The 19,212-nt window shown below is 37.5% G+C and overlaps 1 protein-coding gene and 2 pseudogenes across 2 annotated transcripts; 2 read left to right on the forward strand and 1 right to left on the reverse strand.

Moving 5' to 3' along the window:
* The first annotated feature begins 4,731 nt into the window (after positions 1-4,731).
* On the forward strand, positions 4,732-14,833 carry LOC107609042 (26S rRNA (cytosine-C(5))-methyltransferase NOP2B). 2 transcript variants are annotated; one of them, XM_016310861.3, is made up of 19 exons: positions 4,749-5,221; positions 6,186-6,231; positions 7,242-7,595; positions 7,703-7,881; positions 8,012-8,075; positions 8,181-8,314; positions 8,403-8,486; positions 8,593-8,667; positions 8,758-8,829; positions 8,924-8,997; positions 9,981-10,033; positions 10,544-10,653; positions 11,022-11,090; positions 11,187-11,261; positions 13,021-13,113; positions 13,201-13,280; positions 13,355-13,454; positions 13,988-14,280; positions 14,425-14,833. In XM_016310861.3, the coding sequence occupies exons 3-19, from the start codon at positions 7,307-7,309 to the stop codon at positions 14,489-14,491; spliced, it is 1,911 nt and encodes a 636-aa protein (XP_016166347.1). In that variant the 5' UTR covers positions 4,749-5,221; positions 6,186-6,231; positions 7,242-7,306; the 3' UTR covers positions 14,492-14,833. The 2 variants fall into 2 exon arrangements, with proteins under 2 accessions (XP_088348924.1, XP_016166347.1); XM_088492798.1 differs by lacking the exon at positions 6,186-6,231 and having other exon boundaries at positions 4,732-5,221.
* A 566-nt stretch (positions 14,834-15,399) lies between these two features.
* Positions 15,400-19,212, reverse strand: part of LOC107606988 (putative serine/threonine-protein kinase WNK11 pseudogene) — a 33,027-nt pseudogene continuing 29,214 nt past the window's right edge.
* On the forward strand, positions 16,585-19,133 carry LOC148550638 (protein FAR1-RELATED SEQUENCE 5-like; annotated as a pseudogene).

Genomic DNA, 19,212 nt, shown 5'->3' on the forward strand with positions numbered 1-19,212 from the left:
GGCAGCATTTTTGTTGAAATCTGCACTTAACTATAAAAAAAAATAATTAATCCTACACTATTAGATGTCATCTCACACAATTAAAAATGGAAAAGTCTAGGGGGCCAGCAATTTTTGTGTTTTCTGGCCAGCACTTAACCATCAAAACAAAATTGAGTGATCTCCCACCATTAGATGTAATCTCATACCATTAAAAATAATATTGATGACCTATTGATGGTTACAAAATACCAAAATTGTTGGCCCCTAGCATTCTTCATTAAAAATATTAATGATGGCTAATTAATGGCTAAACATCACAAATTCTGCTGGCCCTAGCACTCCTCAATGTATATATACAAAGAAACACAAAACCCTAGCATGTTCAGTCCACTTCCCCATTCCCACTAGCAACCACGCACACCCTCACCAATCACCCTTAAACCCCTCATTTTTGTCCTGTTCTCTTCGGTCTGCCGTTCTTTTAGCTTTGTATCCCTTTGTTGTTCTTTGCTGGACAAACTCAAACGCTCACTGTTTGCCTCGGTTCTCTAACTTATGAGTACTCTGCTCCATCTGTGGTCTTCTATTTACTTGTGCTTCTGCTCCGACGCCTTCTTAGTGCCTCTGCTCTGCTACCTCCTCGACTCCTCTGGTATGCTCCACCTCTCTGCCTCTGCTTTCCCCTCTAGGGGTGGTAGGAGTACCCGAACCCATCCCGTTCCGGACATATTTAAACCCGACCCGAAGGTGGGGATGGGGTGTTGAGCGGGGCAGGGGCGGGTTCAAGGTAAGCCCGCCTCGGAGCGCACATATATATATATTAGGGTTCCCCACTTCCCTAATCGGCTAATCCTTCATATCAGATATCCTCATCGCAGCCAACCCTCCTCTCAACCAAACTCCAAGTCTCCAACGAACCCAGCCAAGCTCCATGACAGAGAGAAATCATCGGTTCGGAATTTTCACGAAATAATAACGTTATAAGTATAGTTCCAAACCAACAAATAACTCTCAATCAAAGTTTAATTTGTTTGTCACTTAAGTTAAACCAATAAAAATACCGAGAATATTAGATCTCGGGTCGTCTCTCAAAGAAATTATAGGAAAGTGTGCATATTATTGGTTATGAGATATTTTTGGGGTTTTGAATGTAATAACAAGAAATGTAAATTGCAATAAAGTAAAGAGAAAAAAAAAAGAAATCAAATGCTAAAAGACACTCCTGACAAGGATTAAGAGTTAATGTTTCCTATCTAGATTATTGATCGCAACATGGCAATTACAAAGAGTTAATTCTACTTAGCTTTCCTCTAACATCGGAGGGAGAAATCAAATGGATATAGTTGATTTGAAAACCAACTAACAACCCTAAATTACCAATTACATTGGACATCAATGACATCAAGGCACCTAAACCCTAATTCCAAACCAAGAGTGCTAAAAATCTATCATAAAACTAAGCCAAATATTTTATCAAACACTTGGTGTGTATGAAAATAAGAGCATGGTAAATTGGAAGAATAATAAAATCTAAGACCACCAATTGCAAGAAATCAATAACAACAACTAAATTAAATCACAAAAAATATAAAACATTAAATTGCATTAAAGAAAAGGGAATTAACAATATTGTTCATAAAACTAAAATTGACAAAATAAAGAGATTAACAAGTAAAACTAAGAGAATTAAGACAATAGAGTAAGGAAATATAAAAAGGGTTGAACTAAAACAATAATTAAAACTTAGATCTAAAAAAATTTGGCCTAAACTATCCTAAATTCTAGAGAGAAGTTAGAGCTTCTCTCTCTAGAAATCTAACTTAAAACATGGCTAAAACTCAATTATGACTACTTGGTTCATTTTCCTTCAATCCTGGGTTCAATAGCATCAGAAATCAGTTGGATTGGGCACAAAATGGGCTAGAAATCGCTGATCACGTGTTGTCTTAAGTGAGTCACATTTTTTGTGTTTCGCATACATGGCACTTTAGCTATGTACGCGGATGTCTTAACTCATCGTTCACTATAGATAATTGCATATCATTTTGAAGCCCCGTATGTTAGATTTCTAATGTCATTGGAATCGCCTCATTTGGAGCTCTATAACTCAAGTTATGATAAGTTTAGTACAAATTGGTCAGGATTGACAGCTTTGCAAATCCTTCAATTCTTCATGATCTTGCACTTTGCATGATTTTTTTCCATTTCTTCAAGCCATCCTTACCTTCAAAATCTTAAATCACTCAAACAAACATATTCAGGCATTAAAAGGGAGAAAAGTGAATTAAATTTAGTAATTTAAGAGCTTAAGAAGTATGTTTAGCAGCCAGGCACTTATAAATTCCCGGGAAGGTTCCCCCAATGAGTTGAATTTATATATGAATGAGAAAAAGCTATGCATAGACTCTTAGGGATGCACGTCGAGGGACAGTCCAGGGTTTAACAGTTGGACTTGTCGGGTTGGCTTGATAACCGACAATTGAGACTCATCAACCACATGACATGCATACATCATATGCATATGTTTGATTTACTTGTTTGTGCATTAATTGGGAGTCCTTTGTGATTTAGTATACCTAATTGTTATAATTGCTACCTGCATTACTTGTACTCTAATTGTGTTTGCCATTGTCTATTTGTCTGTCTATGTATTTCCACTGGAGTTGGAGGATTTGGAGGAAGGCGGATGATGGAGGGTGTTGGATAGAGTCTTGGTTAGGATTAGGAACCTTAGAGAACCACCATACTTATGGCTTTCGTTTTTAAATCTTTAAGTGTTATATTCTGAGTGTCGGAGTTCTAGGATTACCTCTGACTTTTCCGGGACCTTATATCTTATGTATGCGACATCTTTACCATGTTGAGAACCCCCGGTTCTCATTCCATACAGATGTTTGCGTTTTTCAGATGCAAGTCGAGAGGCACGTCGCTAGGCGTCTGGCGTCCTCTGCAGCGAAGTGGGCTTTTGGGATATTATGTTTTATTCTGCTTAGACATGTCTATATGTATAGAACTCTCCTTATGTATATATATGTATGTCTATATTCTGCTTTTGTACCTCATAGAGGTTTATGGAGAACTAAGGTTTCTTTTGTGTATTTTGGGTTATGAATTTTATGTATATGTATGTAAATATCCTTTGACTAGCCTTAGCTTCGCAGGCTGAGCTCGGCAGGCTTGAATATTTTGTACCTAGACTCTCCACTCTCCTTGTTTAAATTTTTATGTTTTTGTACCTATGCTTTCTTCGTACGCAAGTAAAATTTATTCCTGAGCGTTGCGCTTTTAATTTTGTATTTTGTTTTACCTATCCTTCAAGGCTCCTTGTATATTATATTCTTTCAATTATTATACGTACATATATCTTATTTTAGAGGTCGTAATACCACACCACCTCTGTTTTATGACTTAAGCATAAAGATCTTTAGTGACAACTTTTTTGCATAATCCATTATCTCATTTCTTTTTTGAGATTGTATTGACTATAAAAAAAATAAGTAAACTGATTATCTCCTTTTGATGTGAACAAGAACCAGATGTCGACTCACGGACGCAGTCGCGGATGAGGCAGAGGCAGAATAGGCAATGCTAATCCTGAACCGGCAGGGAATAACCCCATGGATTTTATGGCTTCCTTGGAAAACATGGCTGCAGCTATGCAGGCGACAGCCGAGGCGTTGAAGATCAGATGAATAATGGGAATAATGGGAACAACAGTGAAAAGGGGCCAATGACACTTGCCTCTTTTCTGAAAGTGCATCCTCCGACCTTCAGGAAGACTACAAACCTACTGAAGCTGATAACCGGCTACAGGCAATGGAGCAAGTTCTGCAAGCTCAGCAGGTTCCTGAAGAACAGTGGGTTGAGTTCGGAACCTACTAGTTACAGGGTGAAGCCCAGTACGGGTGGCAGGAAACACGACGTATCCTTCAATCAGATGGTGCTGTGATACCTTGGGAGGTGTTCTGGATGGAATTCTACAGAAAATATTTTCCTAGTTCAGTCAGAAACGCAAAGGAGCTTGAGTTGCTGCAGTTAAAGTAGGGACAGATGACTGTTGCGGAGTACACCAATAGATTTGAAGAGTTGTGCCGTTATTTCCGAATTTGTCAAGGTACTCCAGAGGACTTTATTGAATGGAAGTGTATAAAGTATGAGGGAGGACTTCGAAGTGATATTTTGAGCTCCGTTGGACCGATGGAGATTAGGGTCTTTTTCGAGCTTATGAATAAGAGTCGAGTGGTTGAGGAGTGTTTGAGGAAGGTAGTAGTAGAGAAGGGGAATCAGAGGATGACTTTTTAGAGAACTCAAGGGAGGAATTTCGCACCAAGGGCTAGGACTTTTAAGCGTGGAGGTTTTGTCCCACAGTCGAATCAAGGTCAGAACAACTTTCGAAGGCCAAATAATAATGATAATCAAGGGAGGAGGTTCGCAAAGCAGCCACAAAATGAGTTAAGTTGTCAGAGGTGCAGGAATTATCATCCCGGAGTCCCGTGTAAAGTAGGATAAGGAGTGTGCTACTTTTGTGGACGACCTGGGCACTTGGCCTGGAATTGTCTAGAAAAGAAGAAGTATGAAGCTGGTAGAGTGCAACAACCCGAGAGAGTGTTTAAAAGAAACGACTGTAATTACGGTCCGGTTTGTCCTCTGAAACCGTTTCTTCAAAAACTGCTGAATCGGCCGGAACCGGCCGGTTGAACCGGACAGGGAACCGGTTTAAAAGAAACGGCGTCGTTTTTTGGCAAATTTGGTTTACTTTCACTCTTGGTTCTGAAGCCTCTTCGTTTCTTTCTCCCTTTCTCCCTCCCTTTCTTTCATTCAAAGAAACTCAGCCAAAAAACCCTAGCACTGTAAGCCTACACCACCGCCGCAAGGAGTGGCATACTGACGCCGTCCGTCCGTCTATCTGGCTTCCCTCGTGCTCCAAGTCTTCAACTCCTGTTCGCTGTCACCGATCGCAGTTGCTTCCTCGAGCTCGGCGTCCGTTGTCTTTGTCTGTTCAGCCGCGCTTCCGCCGCCGTTTCTTTGCCGTTCACATTCGCGTCTTCGTTCAGCCGTCGTCTTCGTTTGCGTTCTTCGCTGTTCAAGTTTGCTCGGCGTTCACCGTTCGCGTTCACTCGCCGTTCACCGTTCGGGTTCGCATTCGCGTTCTTCTGGAAGCCACGTTGCTCTGCTTCAAACTCTGCGACCAACCCGCGCGCTCCACCTAGCGGTCGAACTGCGCTCTTTTGTCGCCGCCGTGAGTTCCCTAAACCCGCCACCAGACAATACACTCGCACAACACCACCAATACTCTGCTTCAAACTCTGCAACTTCTTATTTCTATTACAATAAGTAATTATTTGATTTGGTAGTGGTTTGGATTTTTTTCATAGACTGAATTAAAGTATACAATAGTTATAGTCTCTTCTCTATGACATTGATATTAAGCTTTGAAATCTCTTATTTCGTTTTAAGTTTACCGCACTCAACATGTTTAATGAAATGCTTTAACCATATTTCGGATTGGTTTTATCATTTCTAGCTTTTAGAAACTTAGTAAGTTGATTGCATGTGACATTAGAATAATTGGATCTTAGTAATTAGGAAATTTTAGCTGCACAAATAGCATCTTTGTAGAAAACATATTAGCATGATGATTCCACTTGCATTAGTGTTCTTCTGGTAAATTTTTGGGCTGTTGTTTTAATTTGCTAAATTGTTAGGTTTCTGCGATTTAATTTTTTGGATTTTCTATTTAGGTCTTGTTCTTGTTTATTTGCTAAATAATCGTTGTGTATTTATTGTTGTCTTTGAGATTCTTGCTGGATATTGGTGATTATTGATTTATTATATGCTTCATGTTTTCATTGTTTTCTTCTTCTGAAGGAAAAAAAATTTATGTTTTCATTATTTTGTTGATTGTTTGTTTTGTTTCAGAAATCAATTTTTTGTCATCAATGCTCAAACCCTGAATGTTGTTCTTCTGTTTTTGTTTTGTTTCATAAATCAATATTTTGTGATCAATGCTCAAATTCTGAATGTTGCTCTGCTGTTTTTGTTCTGTTTCAGAAATCAATTTTTTGTGGTCAATGCTCATACTCTGAATGTTGTTCTGTTTTGTTTTAAGGCTGTGTTTGGAAGAGGTGAAAGGTGATTGATTTCTGAGTGTTGTTTTGTTTTTGTTTTAAAGCTGAGTATTGTGTTCAATGTTCATTTTGTAGGAAATTCTGAGGTATATAAGAATTAAGAAGGAAGACTATTTCAACGGTATTACTCTGTTGATTCTGGTTTGCTACAAGCTTGAACATAGAATTGAAGAGAGAAACCCTTTATTATTTCATCATTGGCCTATTTTTGACATTACATATCATCATTGTAGTTTATTTATTCATAGAACTAGTTGTTTATGATTCCCTTTTGAAGTAAAAAAATGCAGTAGAACAGTGTTTAGAACTAGTTGCTTTATTCATTGAATTTTTATAGAATCAGGTGTTTATTATAAAACGGTTTTTCCGGTTAAACCACGGTTGAACTGGTTGAACCAATGAACCAGTGAATCAGTAACTAGAACGGTTCGATGACTGGTCCGGTTTTCAGAACCTTGATTAGGATGGAATGGTGTTCTAGAAAGAATGAGTACACTGTATTCTTGCATTAGAGTAATGTTATAATATTTTAAGTGTTACTAAATAATAGTAACTAACGACATAGATAATTTGAATTTGTTGAAATCTGAAAAACCAATTGATTGTTTGGGTAACTTGTTGATCGAACACTTAAATGATGATTATGATTTCTGATGAGTAGTGTTTTTTGTTTAGTTGAAAACTTGTTTGTTCAATGTTGTTTCTTTGGTGGTAGAACATTTTGTATTTGTCATTTATGTGCGCTTTGATTTTCTTTTGTTATAAACTTTTATATTTGAAGTTGTTTATGAACTTTTAATGATAAATTATCGATAATTTATTGTGTGGAATTGTCAAATTTTAAATTTTATTAGTTTAGAAATTATTGAATAATATTTAAAATTATATAGTGAATTTTTTTTATAATTTTACTGTATATTTAGTTAAATTGGTTCAACCATGGTTTGACCCTGGTTGGACCATTGAACCATTGAACCAGTCACTCGACCGGTTAAATGACCGGTCCGGTTCTCGCAACCTTGGATGATATATATATATATGAAAAACCTAATGCATAGGTCTTTTCAAACTACTGCATTCGGTTCTTTCTGCTAAATCCTAAACCTTAGCCGAGTTTATTTTTTTTCTCAGCAAAGGAGAGAAAACATTCTCAACCCCCGAATCAGAATCTCTGATACACTCTGCATACGTAGATTATGTCTCCAGCAACTGCAACAAAGAAGAAATTTTCGAAGAAGCAGAGCAATGCAAAGCCACCAAAAGAAGCCATGAAAAAGAAGAGCAAGCTTTTAACCCCCAAGCATGATTCCAGTGCTTCAGAATCCGAATATGAAGAAGAGATTCTGCAGCAGCCACAGAATAAAGATGAAGCACCTGGTGACTTCGATGTTGATTCGGGTTCTGAATCTGAGCTATCTTCTGATGGTGATGGTGATGATCCCTTAGTTGATGATTTCCTCCAAGGATCTGATGACGAAGCGGAAGGTGTTAATTTATTTGCATGTGCGTTTTTTTGTTGTTAATGTCTTGTTTTTAAACTTCTATTTCTTTTTGGTTTGTTGTTTGTTATTCGTTTGTTGTTTGTTATGCAGAGAAAGACTCCGCTTCTGATTCAGGTTCGGGTTTGGATGTTGACTCGGATGACTATGACATTGAAGAGAAGTCGAGAATCATTGATGAGGAAAGGAAGAAGGAAGAAGAAGATGCCGAGGCTGAAATGCAACTCAACATCAAAGAGGAGTCTGATGAGTTTAGATTACCAACCCAAGAGGTTGTTTGGTTGGTTTCTTTATATTATTATTTGAAATTTTATTGATCCCTTGGCAGTTATGCTTAGTTTTCTAAATTAATTTGTGGTAGTTCTGGTAAAAGTAGTTATTTTAGTTCTTTGGTACTTTTAGGAACTTGAGGAGGAGAATCTGCGTCCGCCTGATCTTTCCAATCTACAGAGGAGGATTAAAGAGAGTGAGTTGACTTCCATTGGACTATGCTTGACTGTCTTCATGATTCATTCAATGCGCTACCTTGTTTGGTTGGTGTTGTGATTGTGTTGGATGTTTGTTTTCCTAGTTGTTCGTGTTCTTTCAAATTTTAAGGCCTTAAAGCAAGAAGGGTCAACGAGGAAGGATTATGTTGAGCAGCTTAAGAAAGACATATGTTCATACTATGGCTACAATGAGTTTCTAATTGGTGCTTTAGTGGAGGTTGGGACGAATTTCTATATTATTCTTAGATAATATTGTTGCATTTGTGAAGGGTTAGCATGAGAAATTATAATTTTGTTTTTTTCAGATGTTTCCCGCTGTTGAACTTATGGAACTAATTGAAGCCTTTGAAAAGCCCAGGCCCATTTGTCTAAGGACTAACACTTTGAAGGTAACATATTCACTCCCAATGTTCAATGTTTAAATGTTATTATTGAATTATCCATGTTTCTTATTGATCGAGTTTATGTATTTTTTGTGCTCCTCTGTACAATCAGACACGCAGACGGGATTTGGCAGATGTTTTAATAAATAGAGGAGTAAATCTAGATCCTTTAAGCAAGTGGTCAAAGGTATGAATTCATGTTTTAATTTATGACTTATTGTTCTCGTATTCCTCTTTTGGTGAAGAAAATACAAGTAACAATCTAAATTTGTGACAGGTTGGACTTGTTGTGTATGATTCTCAAGTACCAATTGGTGCCACTCCGGAGTATATGGCTGGTTTCTACATGGTGCATAGTTTTCCTATTACCATTTTCCCTTTTTGCGTTTAGTTTACTATTGCATGATGAGCATACTTAGGTCAAGTTATTAAATTGTTTGCAGCTTCAAAGTGCAAGCTCCTTTCTACCTGTGATGGCCTTAGCTCCTCAAGAGAAGGAAAGGGTTGTTGATATGGCGTAAGTAATAATTATTGGTGCACATTATATAAAATCTTTGTATGAAAAATGTTAGTAGGGTACTATATTGACAACTTAATTAATTTTGAAACTTGTGCGAATGTTTCAACCAAATGTTCTCAGACAAATAGAGCTGAAATGAAAGACATGGTTTATATTCAATTTTTATATTCATTGTTTTACCTTTATTTGTTATAACATAAAATTCCAAAGCGGAAATTGCATTGATGTGATTGTTGTGCAAATATACACATGATGAACATCTATCTCCAAGTATAGGAATACTTATATTAGCTCAAATTTTCACTCTATTTACATTATGTCACAGACAAAATGGAGGAAACAAAAAAAATTTTGGTAATGCCGTACATTTCTAAATTTTAAACTGTACAATTGAAAGCATATCTGTGTTGCAATGATATATCTTTGCCTCAATTGTTGACTTTGTTTTGGATCCTCATTGTTGTTATCTCTCAGTATGAAGAATTGAAGATGACTCTTATCTGTTGTTATGGTCCTATAGCTATATTATGTCTTTAGTGTGAGAAACTAGGACCAAGAAAATTCTTATGGATGCCTTAGAATTGCTATGTGCCACTTTTAATAGCTAAATTACAAGATTGAGTGATTTATTTATAGCTATATTTATACATATTGATTTACACATTTTTCCATTTGAATAATCAGCTACTAGAAAAAAACAAACCTGTCATAGTTGAATAATCAAATCTGTAATAGACGAATAATCAAACTTGTTTATAGTAGTATAATATTTTTTTATGAGATGCCAAATACATGTTTCTATATGCGGTGGCTGATTAATGCTGAACATGTAAAATGATTGTATTTTCAAATAGATTCTTAAAAAATGATATACTTGAAAGCCTGAATATAAGCACTTTTTGATTTCAATAGCAATGCATAACCCACTTTGCTTGCAATACTTATGTGATAATTCTGATGCCAGTTTATGCTCTATGCAGGGCTGCACCTGGAGGTAAAACGACTTATGTAGCTGCTCTTATGAAGAATACAGGTGTCTATTAAAATTCATGAATCTTTTTTGTAGTTTCCTAATTCCTGTGCATTTTGGGTTGTGTAATTTTTTTTGCATTAAACAAGTAACTTGTTTCTTCATGTATTGCTATTTTCTGTGTGTTAAACCTAGTTGGGATGATTTGACTATTTGCAATATTAAGTAATGACCAAGAAAGAGGAACCATATATTTTTATAAAATTTAAAGTGGTTGAGTTGCTTATGCTCCATGAAGGCTGCTATTTGCCGACTCATTAAGCATTAGAGAACTTACTGCATCGATAATGAACTTCCCTAACAAGTTGACACTAAACATCATGAGGTGTTAATTTGTTGAATGTTTATGCATGTATGTATACTCTTTCCGTTGTTTTTGAGTTGGTATCCCCCAATTTGTGTTATCTTGTAATTTGAATAACTGAATAAAATTGACTGTGTTTTGTAATATGTTAGATCCTCTAATTTCTGGTTTCAAATTATTTTTTGGTCATAATATATTTTTTATTACAGGAATTGTTTTTGCAAATGAAATGAAGGTATTGCGGCTCAAGTCACTTACTGCAAATTTGCACCGAATGGGTGTGTCAAACACTGTAGTCTGCAATTACGATGGAAGAGAGGTTAGCATCTTCTCTCTAATCAATTACTGTTTATAATTTTTTACCAAAAGATTTTGAAGTTTGATGTCTTTACTGCTACTAAATTGTCTTGTTTGGTTTTTCATTTTTTTTTACTGCATCTGGCTTGTGTGATGTCATGCATAATTTAGTATTTTGGAAACTATTGTATATTGGCTATGGAGTTATGTTCAATATAAAGCAATACGTATCGTACTTCATGTTATAGTTGTTGCTGTTCATTTTCCTTTTATTGTAGATGTCTGTCTTGATCAAACTCTTCCAAAGAGGAGAATGAATGATTTCATGTATAATCGTCATTTCAACCATGCATGCTAACATCTATTCTGCATTTCTATTGTTTATTTCAGCTTCCAAAGGTGTTGGGTGTCAATGCTGTTGACAGAGTATTATTGGATGCTCCCTGCAGTGGAACTGGGGTAAGAAGCTGGGGATTTATTTAAGTGATTTCTTCGTGTGCTTGTCTTTTTTCCTCTAGAAACTAGAAATGGAATTGGAATTTTTTCTGCCGACAGGTTATATCCAAGGATGAATCAGTTAAAACCTCCAAAAGCTTGGAAGACATACAGAAATGTGCGCATCTGCAGAAGGTAAGTTTTCTTCTCTACCCCTTTCCCCTTCTCTGTCTTCCTCTTTTCAAGAGGGAAAGGGATGGAAAGAAGGTTTTGAAGAATAAAATGGAGGTTTAATTACTCTGTTAGTCCTTGTAGTTTCACCAAATTTTCAATTAGGTCCGTATACTTTTTTTCTTTTCAATTGAGTCTCTCAATCATTTATTTATTTTTTCAATTAGGTCCCTCTTGACAACAAACGTTAAAAAAACGTTAAGAAAGAATAAATTTACTATTATACCTATCGTTTATGCTTTAAAAATCTCTCATACTCAGTAGAGATCTAATCGAGGATCTAAGCAATTCTGTTATTTCCAAAATGTGAACCTTGTTTTCTAGAATTTTCAACGATAAATTATTCATTGTTTTATCAGAGTGACTGAGATAGCAATTGCCGAGAGATTGTTTGTAACAGGTGCTCTTGATGCATTAAAGCTTTGCTTCAGTTATTGTTGTCAACAATAATTAACTCAGAATAAAAACAACAATCCACCTATGTTAACAACAATAAACAATCTAAAAAATTAACTCAAAAAACAACAATTAGCTCACGAAAATAAAACTGAAGAAGCAGTGGAGGGCTGGAGGTTTATCGGCGGTCACAAGGAGTGAGCTCGGAGATAGAGAGAGCTCGAACAGAGAGACAAGTCTAGGAGAGGATGAAAATCAATGACGCAGGAGAGAACAGCGACGCAGCGTCGGCGAGAAAATAACTAGCGCGAGCGACAGGGAGGGAGAAGTCCGCAACAGAGCTGAGGCGTGCCGATGAGAGTCAAAATTGAATGAAACTGATTAGTCAATGTATGGCATGCTAATATGGGTGAGGGTTGGTTTAGGGTTTTCTGAAAGAGGAATGATGAGAAGAGGGTTGAGGACCTTCCGCAGGTGACGACAGCACCCACGGTTTGTCTCCCCGGGCGACGACAATACCCTCTACCCGAGGAGAAGAGTTCAGCAATGAGTTTGAATTGGGATGGTGGCTAGGTTCGGCGATGAGTTCAGTGCACAAAGTGACAACGGAGGGAGTTAAGGAGATGAGTTTTTGTCCGAGTGTGAGAATGATGAGAAGGAGGCTAATTTTGTCTTTATGAAGAAAGAAGGGGAGAGACAATTAGGGTATCTTCAATTTGGGAACGGAATATTCTGTTAAATCAAACGTTTTTGTCTCGGTAGGGATTTAATTAAAAATAAATAAATGGTTCAGGGACCCAATTGAAAGGAAAAAAGTATAGGGGCTAATTGAAAATTTGACGAAACTATAGGGACTAACAGAGTAATTAAACCTAAAATGGTCTTCACATTACACTTCAAATACTTTCTTTACCTCCTTTTCCCTTCAAAATTCAGAACTCACAAATACCCCCTAAAGATTTTTGTTACAGAGATTCATGAATTGTGAAAATGTGAGAGAAATGGTCTATCCCACATTCTTATTACATCAATAACTGATGCTTTTAACGGTCTTCCTTTTTCTTCACTCTTCTACTTAATTTTGGATTGAAAGATTCAGATGGTGCATGTGTCAAACTGTGATCACTATGAATGATAACTTCTCCCCTATACTTTGAAGTTGATTTTTGTCTTTTGGATAGAAATAGTTGAAATTAAATGAAATAGACTGGCACTATTAAACTTACAGCGGCAAATATTTCTTCATTTTTGGTCACTATAAGTAATTCTACACATTGTAATATTATACTTTTTTAATCATTATTGAATAGATTCCTTTGTTTTTTAGGAACTCATTCTTGCTGCCATTGATATGGTGGATGCTAATTCAAAATCTGGGGGATACATTGTTTATTCCACTTGTTCGATCATGGTTGCTGAGGTTAGTTTTTCATTCGCAAATAGTAACTTTCTGTGCTAGTGTTTCCCGTTCTATATATTTCTGAAAGTTCTCTTGGTAAATCTTCAGAATGAAGCAGTTATTGACTATGCACTCAAGAAGAGGGATGTTAAGTTGGTTCCCTGTGGACTTGACTTTGGGCGCCCTGGGTAATGATTATGTTCCTTATCTCTGTAGGTTTGACTATAGAAAATTGTGTTTTGTGACCTTTGCTTTCCATCAGATTCATAAGATTCAGGGAGCAACGGTTTCACCCTTCTTTAGAAAAGACAAGGCGGTTCTATCCTCATGTACACAATATGGATGGGTTCTTTGTCGCAAAGGTATATAGGTTGTTGCTGCTATCTTTAGAAATTGCTTTAAAGTTCATTTACACGTCCAACAAATTGTATTTGTACAAATCTTTCTGCTATAAATTTGTCAGACATTTGGTGTTACAAAATTGCGGAAAGTTTATAGATTGATAATATTCTTGGCACATTATACAATATGTTGACAAATTGTGGAGTTCTTACTATCAATAAAAATTGTTGGTTATTTATGCTTGTTTAATTTGATTGGTGAATATTTTGATTGATACTTAAATGCTTGTTTACGTTTTTTCTAGAATCAGTTGACCATGGAACTTAATGAGTTGAACATTTTTAAAATAATATTTGTATAATTTTAAACTTTACCTATGGGAGCGTGGAGCTGCTGTTGTTAAAATGTACAATTCTTTTTCTCACCTTACTTCATTTCCAACCATTTGTTGTGCTAAATTAAGATTAAAAATTAGATACAGCCATGCATTTATTCCCTTGAGCTTTGTTATGTCGTGTGCTTTTTTTTATTTCTCTAAATATGCGTCTTGCAGTTGAAAAAAATGAGCAGCAGAAAGCCAGGTTCAAAACCATCAGAACCATCTGAAGAGGAGGAAGAACAATCCAAGCTTGAGAAGGAAGAAGTGGAGGATGAGAAGCCTAGTAATGATGTTAGAGAAAATGGCAAAAAATCTTCTGAATCTAAATCCAAAAAGACAAAGAAAAGGAAGTTTCCATCTAAACCAATTAACGGCATAAAAGAAAATGGGAAAGTAACTTCTGGATCTGGACCAATAAAGAGGCAGAAAAGGAAATTTCCATCTAAGGAGGAAATTTCAAATTCAAGGTTAAAAGTTTACTCCATGCTTGACTTCTCTCTTTTCCTTCCATATCAATCATACTAATATATCTGTATCTTGAATATAAATGCAACACTTTAGTAATATGATTGTCTTCCGCTGGAATCCTAAGCTTTTGGTGATGCCTGCAGGGAGGAGAAGAGACGCGCGTTGAGAGAAAACAAGCGCAGAACCGGTAAGCGACAGAGCCAAAAATGAGGAATGACCATTGGCATCAAACTGACTCACACTTAATGAAATGGAAGAGTTGTAGTGATTGCCTGCTATAAAAAGTTTGTCCTGGAATCAGTTCTATGCGGTAATCACACAGCGCAATTTTGTTTGGTTTTAGTTATTTAATGTAGCATCTAAAGTCTAAACATAGATATAAACCAGAAAAGAAAGTGTATCTTTTTGAATTAGTCTTGAGATTTCATTCTAAGTACTGTCATCATATCAATTGTACTGTGCTAGTTATCCTTTTTAAGACACTAGCCAAATGTTATAATATTGATAATGTTTTCATAGTTATACCTTTAATGGTTATGTGTTGGCGAACAAGTATTTTGTTGTTAGTGTTCCCCTTGGTGGGGTGTGTTAGGAACTTTCTCAAAATTAGGATTTATTTGATGTATAAATCAATTCTCTTGTTTGAAAATAGAGAAGAAAGAATTGATTTGATTTAGAAATTTCATGAATTTGTTTAATTGTTTTAGTTGTTTAGAATAATTTTTTCCACAACATATGCTTAAGTTTCTCAACTTACTATACTTTTTCTCTTATTTAAATGTTTTGATGAAATAAAAAAAATTTTGTATGAATGAATTAAAACTCATTTGGAAATTCTCTCAAATTTTTGAAATTTAAATTATTTATTTTATTCCCCCATCATATCAATTTTGTTTGCTAATTTGTAGTGATGAATGAATTAAACACTAGTTTTTCTGTTAATGGTACTAAGTACGTCAAACTCATAATTGCCAATAAATCTCCAGAATGCATTTCTATTTAGAATAAGGAAATAAGTTAGAAAAAAAAAGTTTTAGAAACTAATTACATTTCAGGTATCTACTAATTTTCTCTTGAATCGCTCCATTATTTTATTTATTTTCTATATTCTTTATTATTCAAAAATAATATTTCCAAGAAGACCTAATGTTAACACCTAAACCCACTTTCTTGTATACCTTCACAACATTGTCACACTCACTATATGGATCTCTATTGTCACCATTTCTAACACACATCCCAAATGAGTATATGTCCCCATTTCCGTGTACTTCTCGTATAACTCCGGTGCCATGAATTCCGGCGTCCCAAGAACCAAACGCGCTGAGTGGCTCCTCCCCACAATTGTGGCTAACCCCAACTCACCAATCTTAACCTGATTCATACACATTACAGCAAAAATGTTGCTTATGGAATCAGTTAGTAAACATTGTAACTATATCCAAACTTATAAATTCTTTCCTATGCTAATCGGCTGAAGTATGTAGGAGACACCGTGACTTGTTATAGTTTAATGGTTGGTTAGATCTAACAACATTTTCTTGTTATCTTGATGCGCTAAGAAAAACATTTCTATCTGTGTAATAGTATTTTATCGGACGTGTATATTAATGAGTGAGGACTAGGGAGTATGACAAATACTTGATCTACTATTCTATAGTATCACGATTTTACTATATGGAAATAGCATAAATTAATTTCCATATGGAAAGGAAATTGGTATAATGCACTATATTAGTCATTGGTGAAATTTACGTATTTGGGATGGTAGCATCTTTTCGCAACTTGTGAAAAGTATAAAGGACTAATGAAAGCTTTTTGCAATCTGTGAAAAGCCTTTTAGACCGATGGTTGCCTTTCGGGTGAGTTATAGCATGCACCGGTCCAAATGAGGAGATTGATGCACCTGTCACCTCTGACACAAGTTTCTGCTTTGGTGGCAGGTCTTTTTGTTATTTACAACATTGCTTATATAGTTCTGCATATAGTGTTATTACCCCTCAATTTATACATTTTTCCATTCGAACCCCCTTGTATGAATGGGCTGTTGACTGAGTTTTAGCCCATTTGGTAGAGCGAGGAGATGAAGAGCGACTGCCATGAACCATCATCTCAAGTGACGGTGAAGCCCTGGATTTAAGGGATTTAGGGTGTGGGCAGTGATATTGTTTCATGGTCTATTTTCTGGGTGACAAACAAGGTAGGACAGAGCACAGTAGTGTTTCGGCAATTTTTGGTTACAGAGTATTATGGCTGATGTAAAAAGATGTTAATCCGTGAATGCCATTTTTGCGCAGGACAGCATGGAGGGAGAATCCGCGGTGGACGAATGTTACCGGTCGTTGTCTGCTGAAGAAGAGGGAGGCAATGGAAGCGATGCCTTCGACCCTGGTGGCGACGAATTCGGTGACGACGTTGAGGATGGGGAATTAGGGGTGGAGTCGGATGCAGAGGAGAATTTCGGGGATAGCTTCTTTGACAACTGGGAGGAGAGAGCAGTGGACGGTATTGCGGAGCTGGGGTGTATAAATTTCAAGCAAATCACTGCAAAGGAGATTATGATGTGTCATTTTTCAGATCGATCGGTGGCATTCTTGTTTTACAATTTGTATGCAAAGATGAATGATTTCACTGTGAGGAAGAATAAGACTCGGCGAAATGTGAGGAATGAGGTTACTCAACAAGAATTTGTATGTTTCCAACAGGGGTTCAGAGGAATGGGGTCCGTTAACAACAGCACGCGACGGAAACGTGAGCCGAAGGCGGAGACCAGATGCGGCTGTGAGGCAGAGATGCGCATCCACGTGCACTCCGAAAGTGGTAGATAGATAATATCATACTTTCAGAACGTTCACAACCACGAGTTGCTGGACGATAGACTGACTTTCATGCTACCGGGCTATAGGAAAATGGATGCAGCCGCCCTGGAACAAATGAACATGATGCTTAGAGTTGGGATTAAAACGCCATAGATTTATTCATCTTTTGTGCAAACTGCCGGGGGATTCCAAAACCTTCCGTTTCTAAAGAGGGATATGTATAACCAGATAGGGAAGCAACGGAGGCTCATTCGCGGGGACGCGACAGCTTACCTTAAGTTCTTGGAATTAACGGCGCAGGCTAATCCTGGAATGTTTGTGCGTTATTTGGCGGACAAGGAGGGTCGTTTGGTGCACTTGTTTTGGTCGAATAATTGCAGTCAGCTGGATTATGGTTTGTTTGGGGATATCGTTGCATTTGATGCGACATATCGGAAGAATAAGTATATGTGTCCACTGGTTGTGTTTTCTGGAGTGAATCACCATAACCAAATAATTGTGTTTGCGGTTGCGCTAGTTGCAAATGAGAATGAGCAGACTTACACCTGGTTGCTGCAACAGTTCCTGGACGCCATGAAGGGTAAAGCACCTGGGTGTGTGATAACAGATGGACATGGAGCGATGAAAAAGGCAATCGAAGCGGTGTTTCCTGGGGCCTATCACTGTTTGTGTGTGTGGCATCTGGTGAGGAATGCCATGTCTAACCTAAGCAACCCCAGATTTACTTCTGAATTTAAGAAATGCATGCTGTTCGATTATGAGGTGTGGGAGTTTGAAGATCATTGGCATTATATGGTAGATGCGCTTGGTCTGGCTGATAATCAATGGGTTTCTAACCTTTACTTAAGGAGAAGGATGTGGGCAACTGCACATATAAGGGGCAACTTCTTTGGGGGGTTTTCGTACACCGTCAAGGTGTGAAGGATTGCACTCAATGTTGGGTAAATTTGTCCAGTCTCGCCATAACTTGAGGGACTTTGTTGAGCAGTTTATGCGTTGCATATCCCAAATGAGGTCTAGGAAAGCACACTCTTATCTGTTATCCGTGGTTGGGGAACCAGTGCTACAGAGTCCATTTCATGATTTGGAGAGGTCAGCTGCAAAGAAGCTCACAAGGGTAATTTTCTTCAACTTCAGGCCCATGCTTTTCCGCGCTTGCACACTGAAGGTACGAACACACACATGGAGCCAGACTTCTAATACATTCACTTTGTCTAGGTCAGCTAATACGCGTAGGGAGTGGCAAGTGTGTCACTATGGTGACAGTAACAGTTTCAAGTGCTCTTGCTTGCGAATGGAGTCCCTTGGTATACCGTGTGATCACATTGTAGCAGTGCTGGTACATTTGGAGATGACTGACATACCAGACAGTCTTGTTCTGGATCGTTGGTCCAAGAGTGCTCGCTCGAAAGTAAGGGCCTTTGTGGAGAAAGGTCCGTTTTGCTGGGATTCAACGATCACCTGCCGCAATTGGATGTTGAATGATCTATGCAGGAAAATGTGTGTTCTTGCGTGTCGTCACGAAGCTGAATTTGCCGACATGACGGATAAAGTTCTTCATGAGATAGCGCGGCTGAAAGAGATTCAGGATTCTGGTGATGCAGGTGGTCTGAATGAAGTTGGAGAAGCTTCAACACTAGAGGGCTGTGTGAGGGATCCACAGTTGGTGCGGTGTCGAAAGAGGCAAAGAAAGGAAACGCTGAAGGGGGTGAAGAGGTGCGGTCTTTGTCGCCAGACAGGGCATAATCGAGTATCCTGCCACTTAAATCCCAACAGCAGAATGAATACACAACAGGGTGCATCATACTTTGGTGGTGAGGGCGAAGGTGAAACTGGCACAATGGAGGACTCGTCTGAGGAGGAGGAGGTAACACTTTGTCAACAAATTTGTTTAGTCGTCGTTTTCATTTAATGTATTGACCATTCATCGATTCGTTGTTCATGGCTAACTGAATGTATCATTGTAGTTGGCATGGGACGATGCAGCGGACCTTGCCTTGGACGAGGGTTATGATTCACAGGGCACAATTTAGTAACCATTCCTGTGGTTAGTGCGCTCACAGCTCAATCCAGTGGGAACGTGGGTCTTCATATTAGGCAAAGGTTAGGTGA

The sequence above is a fragment of the Arachis ipaensis genome, chromosome B7, assembly GCF_059453495.1.
Source record: "Arachis ipaensis isolate K30076 ecotype BB chromosome B7, ASM5945349v1, whole genome shotgun sequence".
Classification (NCBI taxonomy): Eukaryota; Viridiplantae; Streptophyta; class Magnoliopsida; order Fabales; family Fabaceae; genus Arachis; species Arachis ipaensis.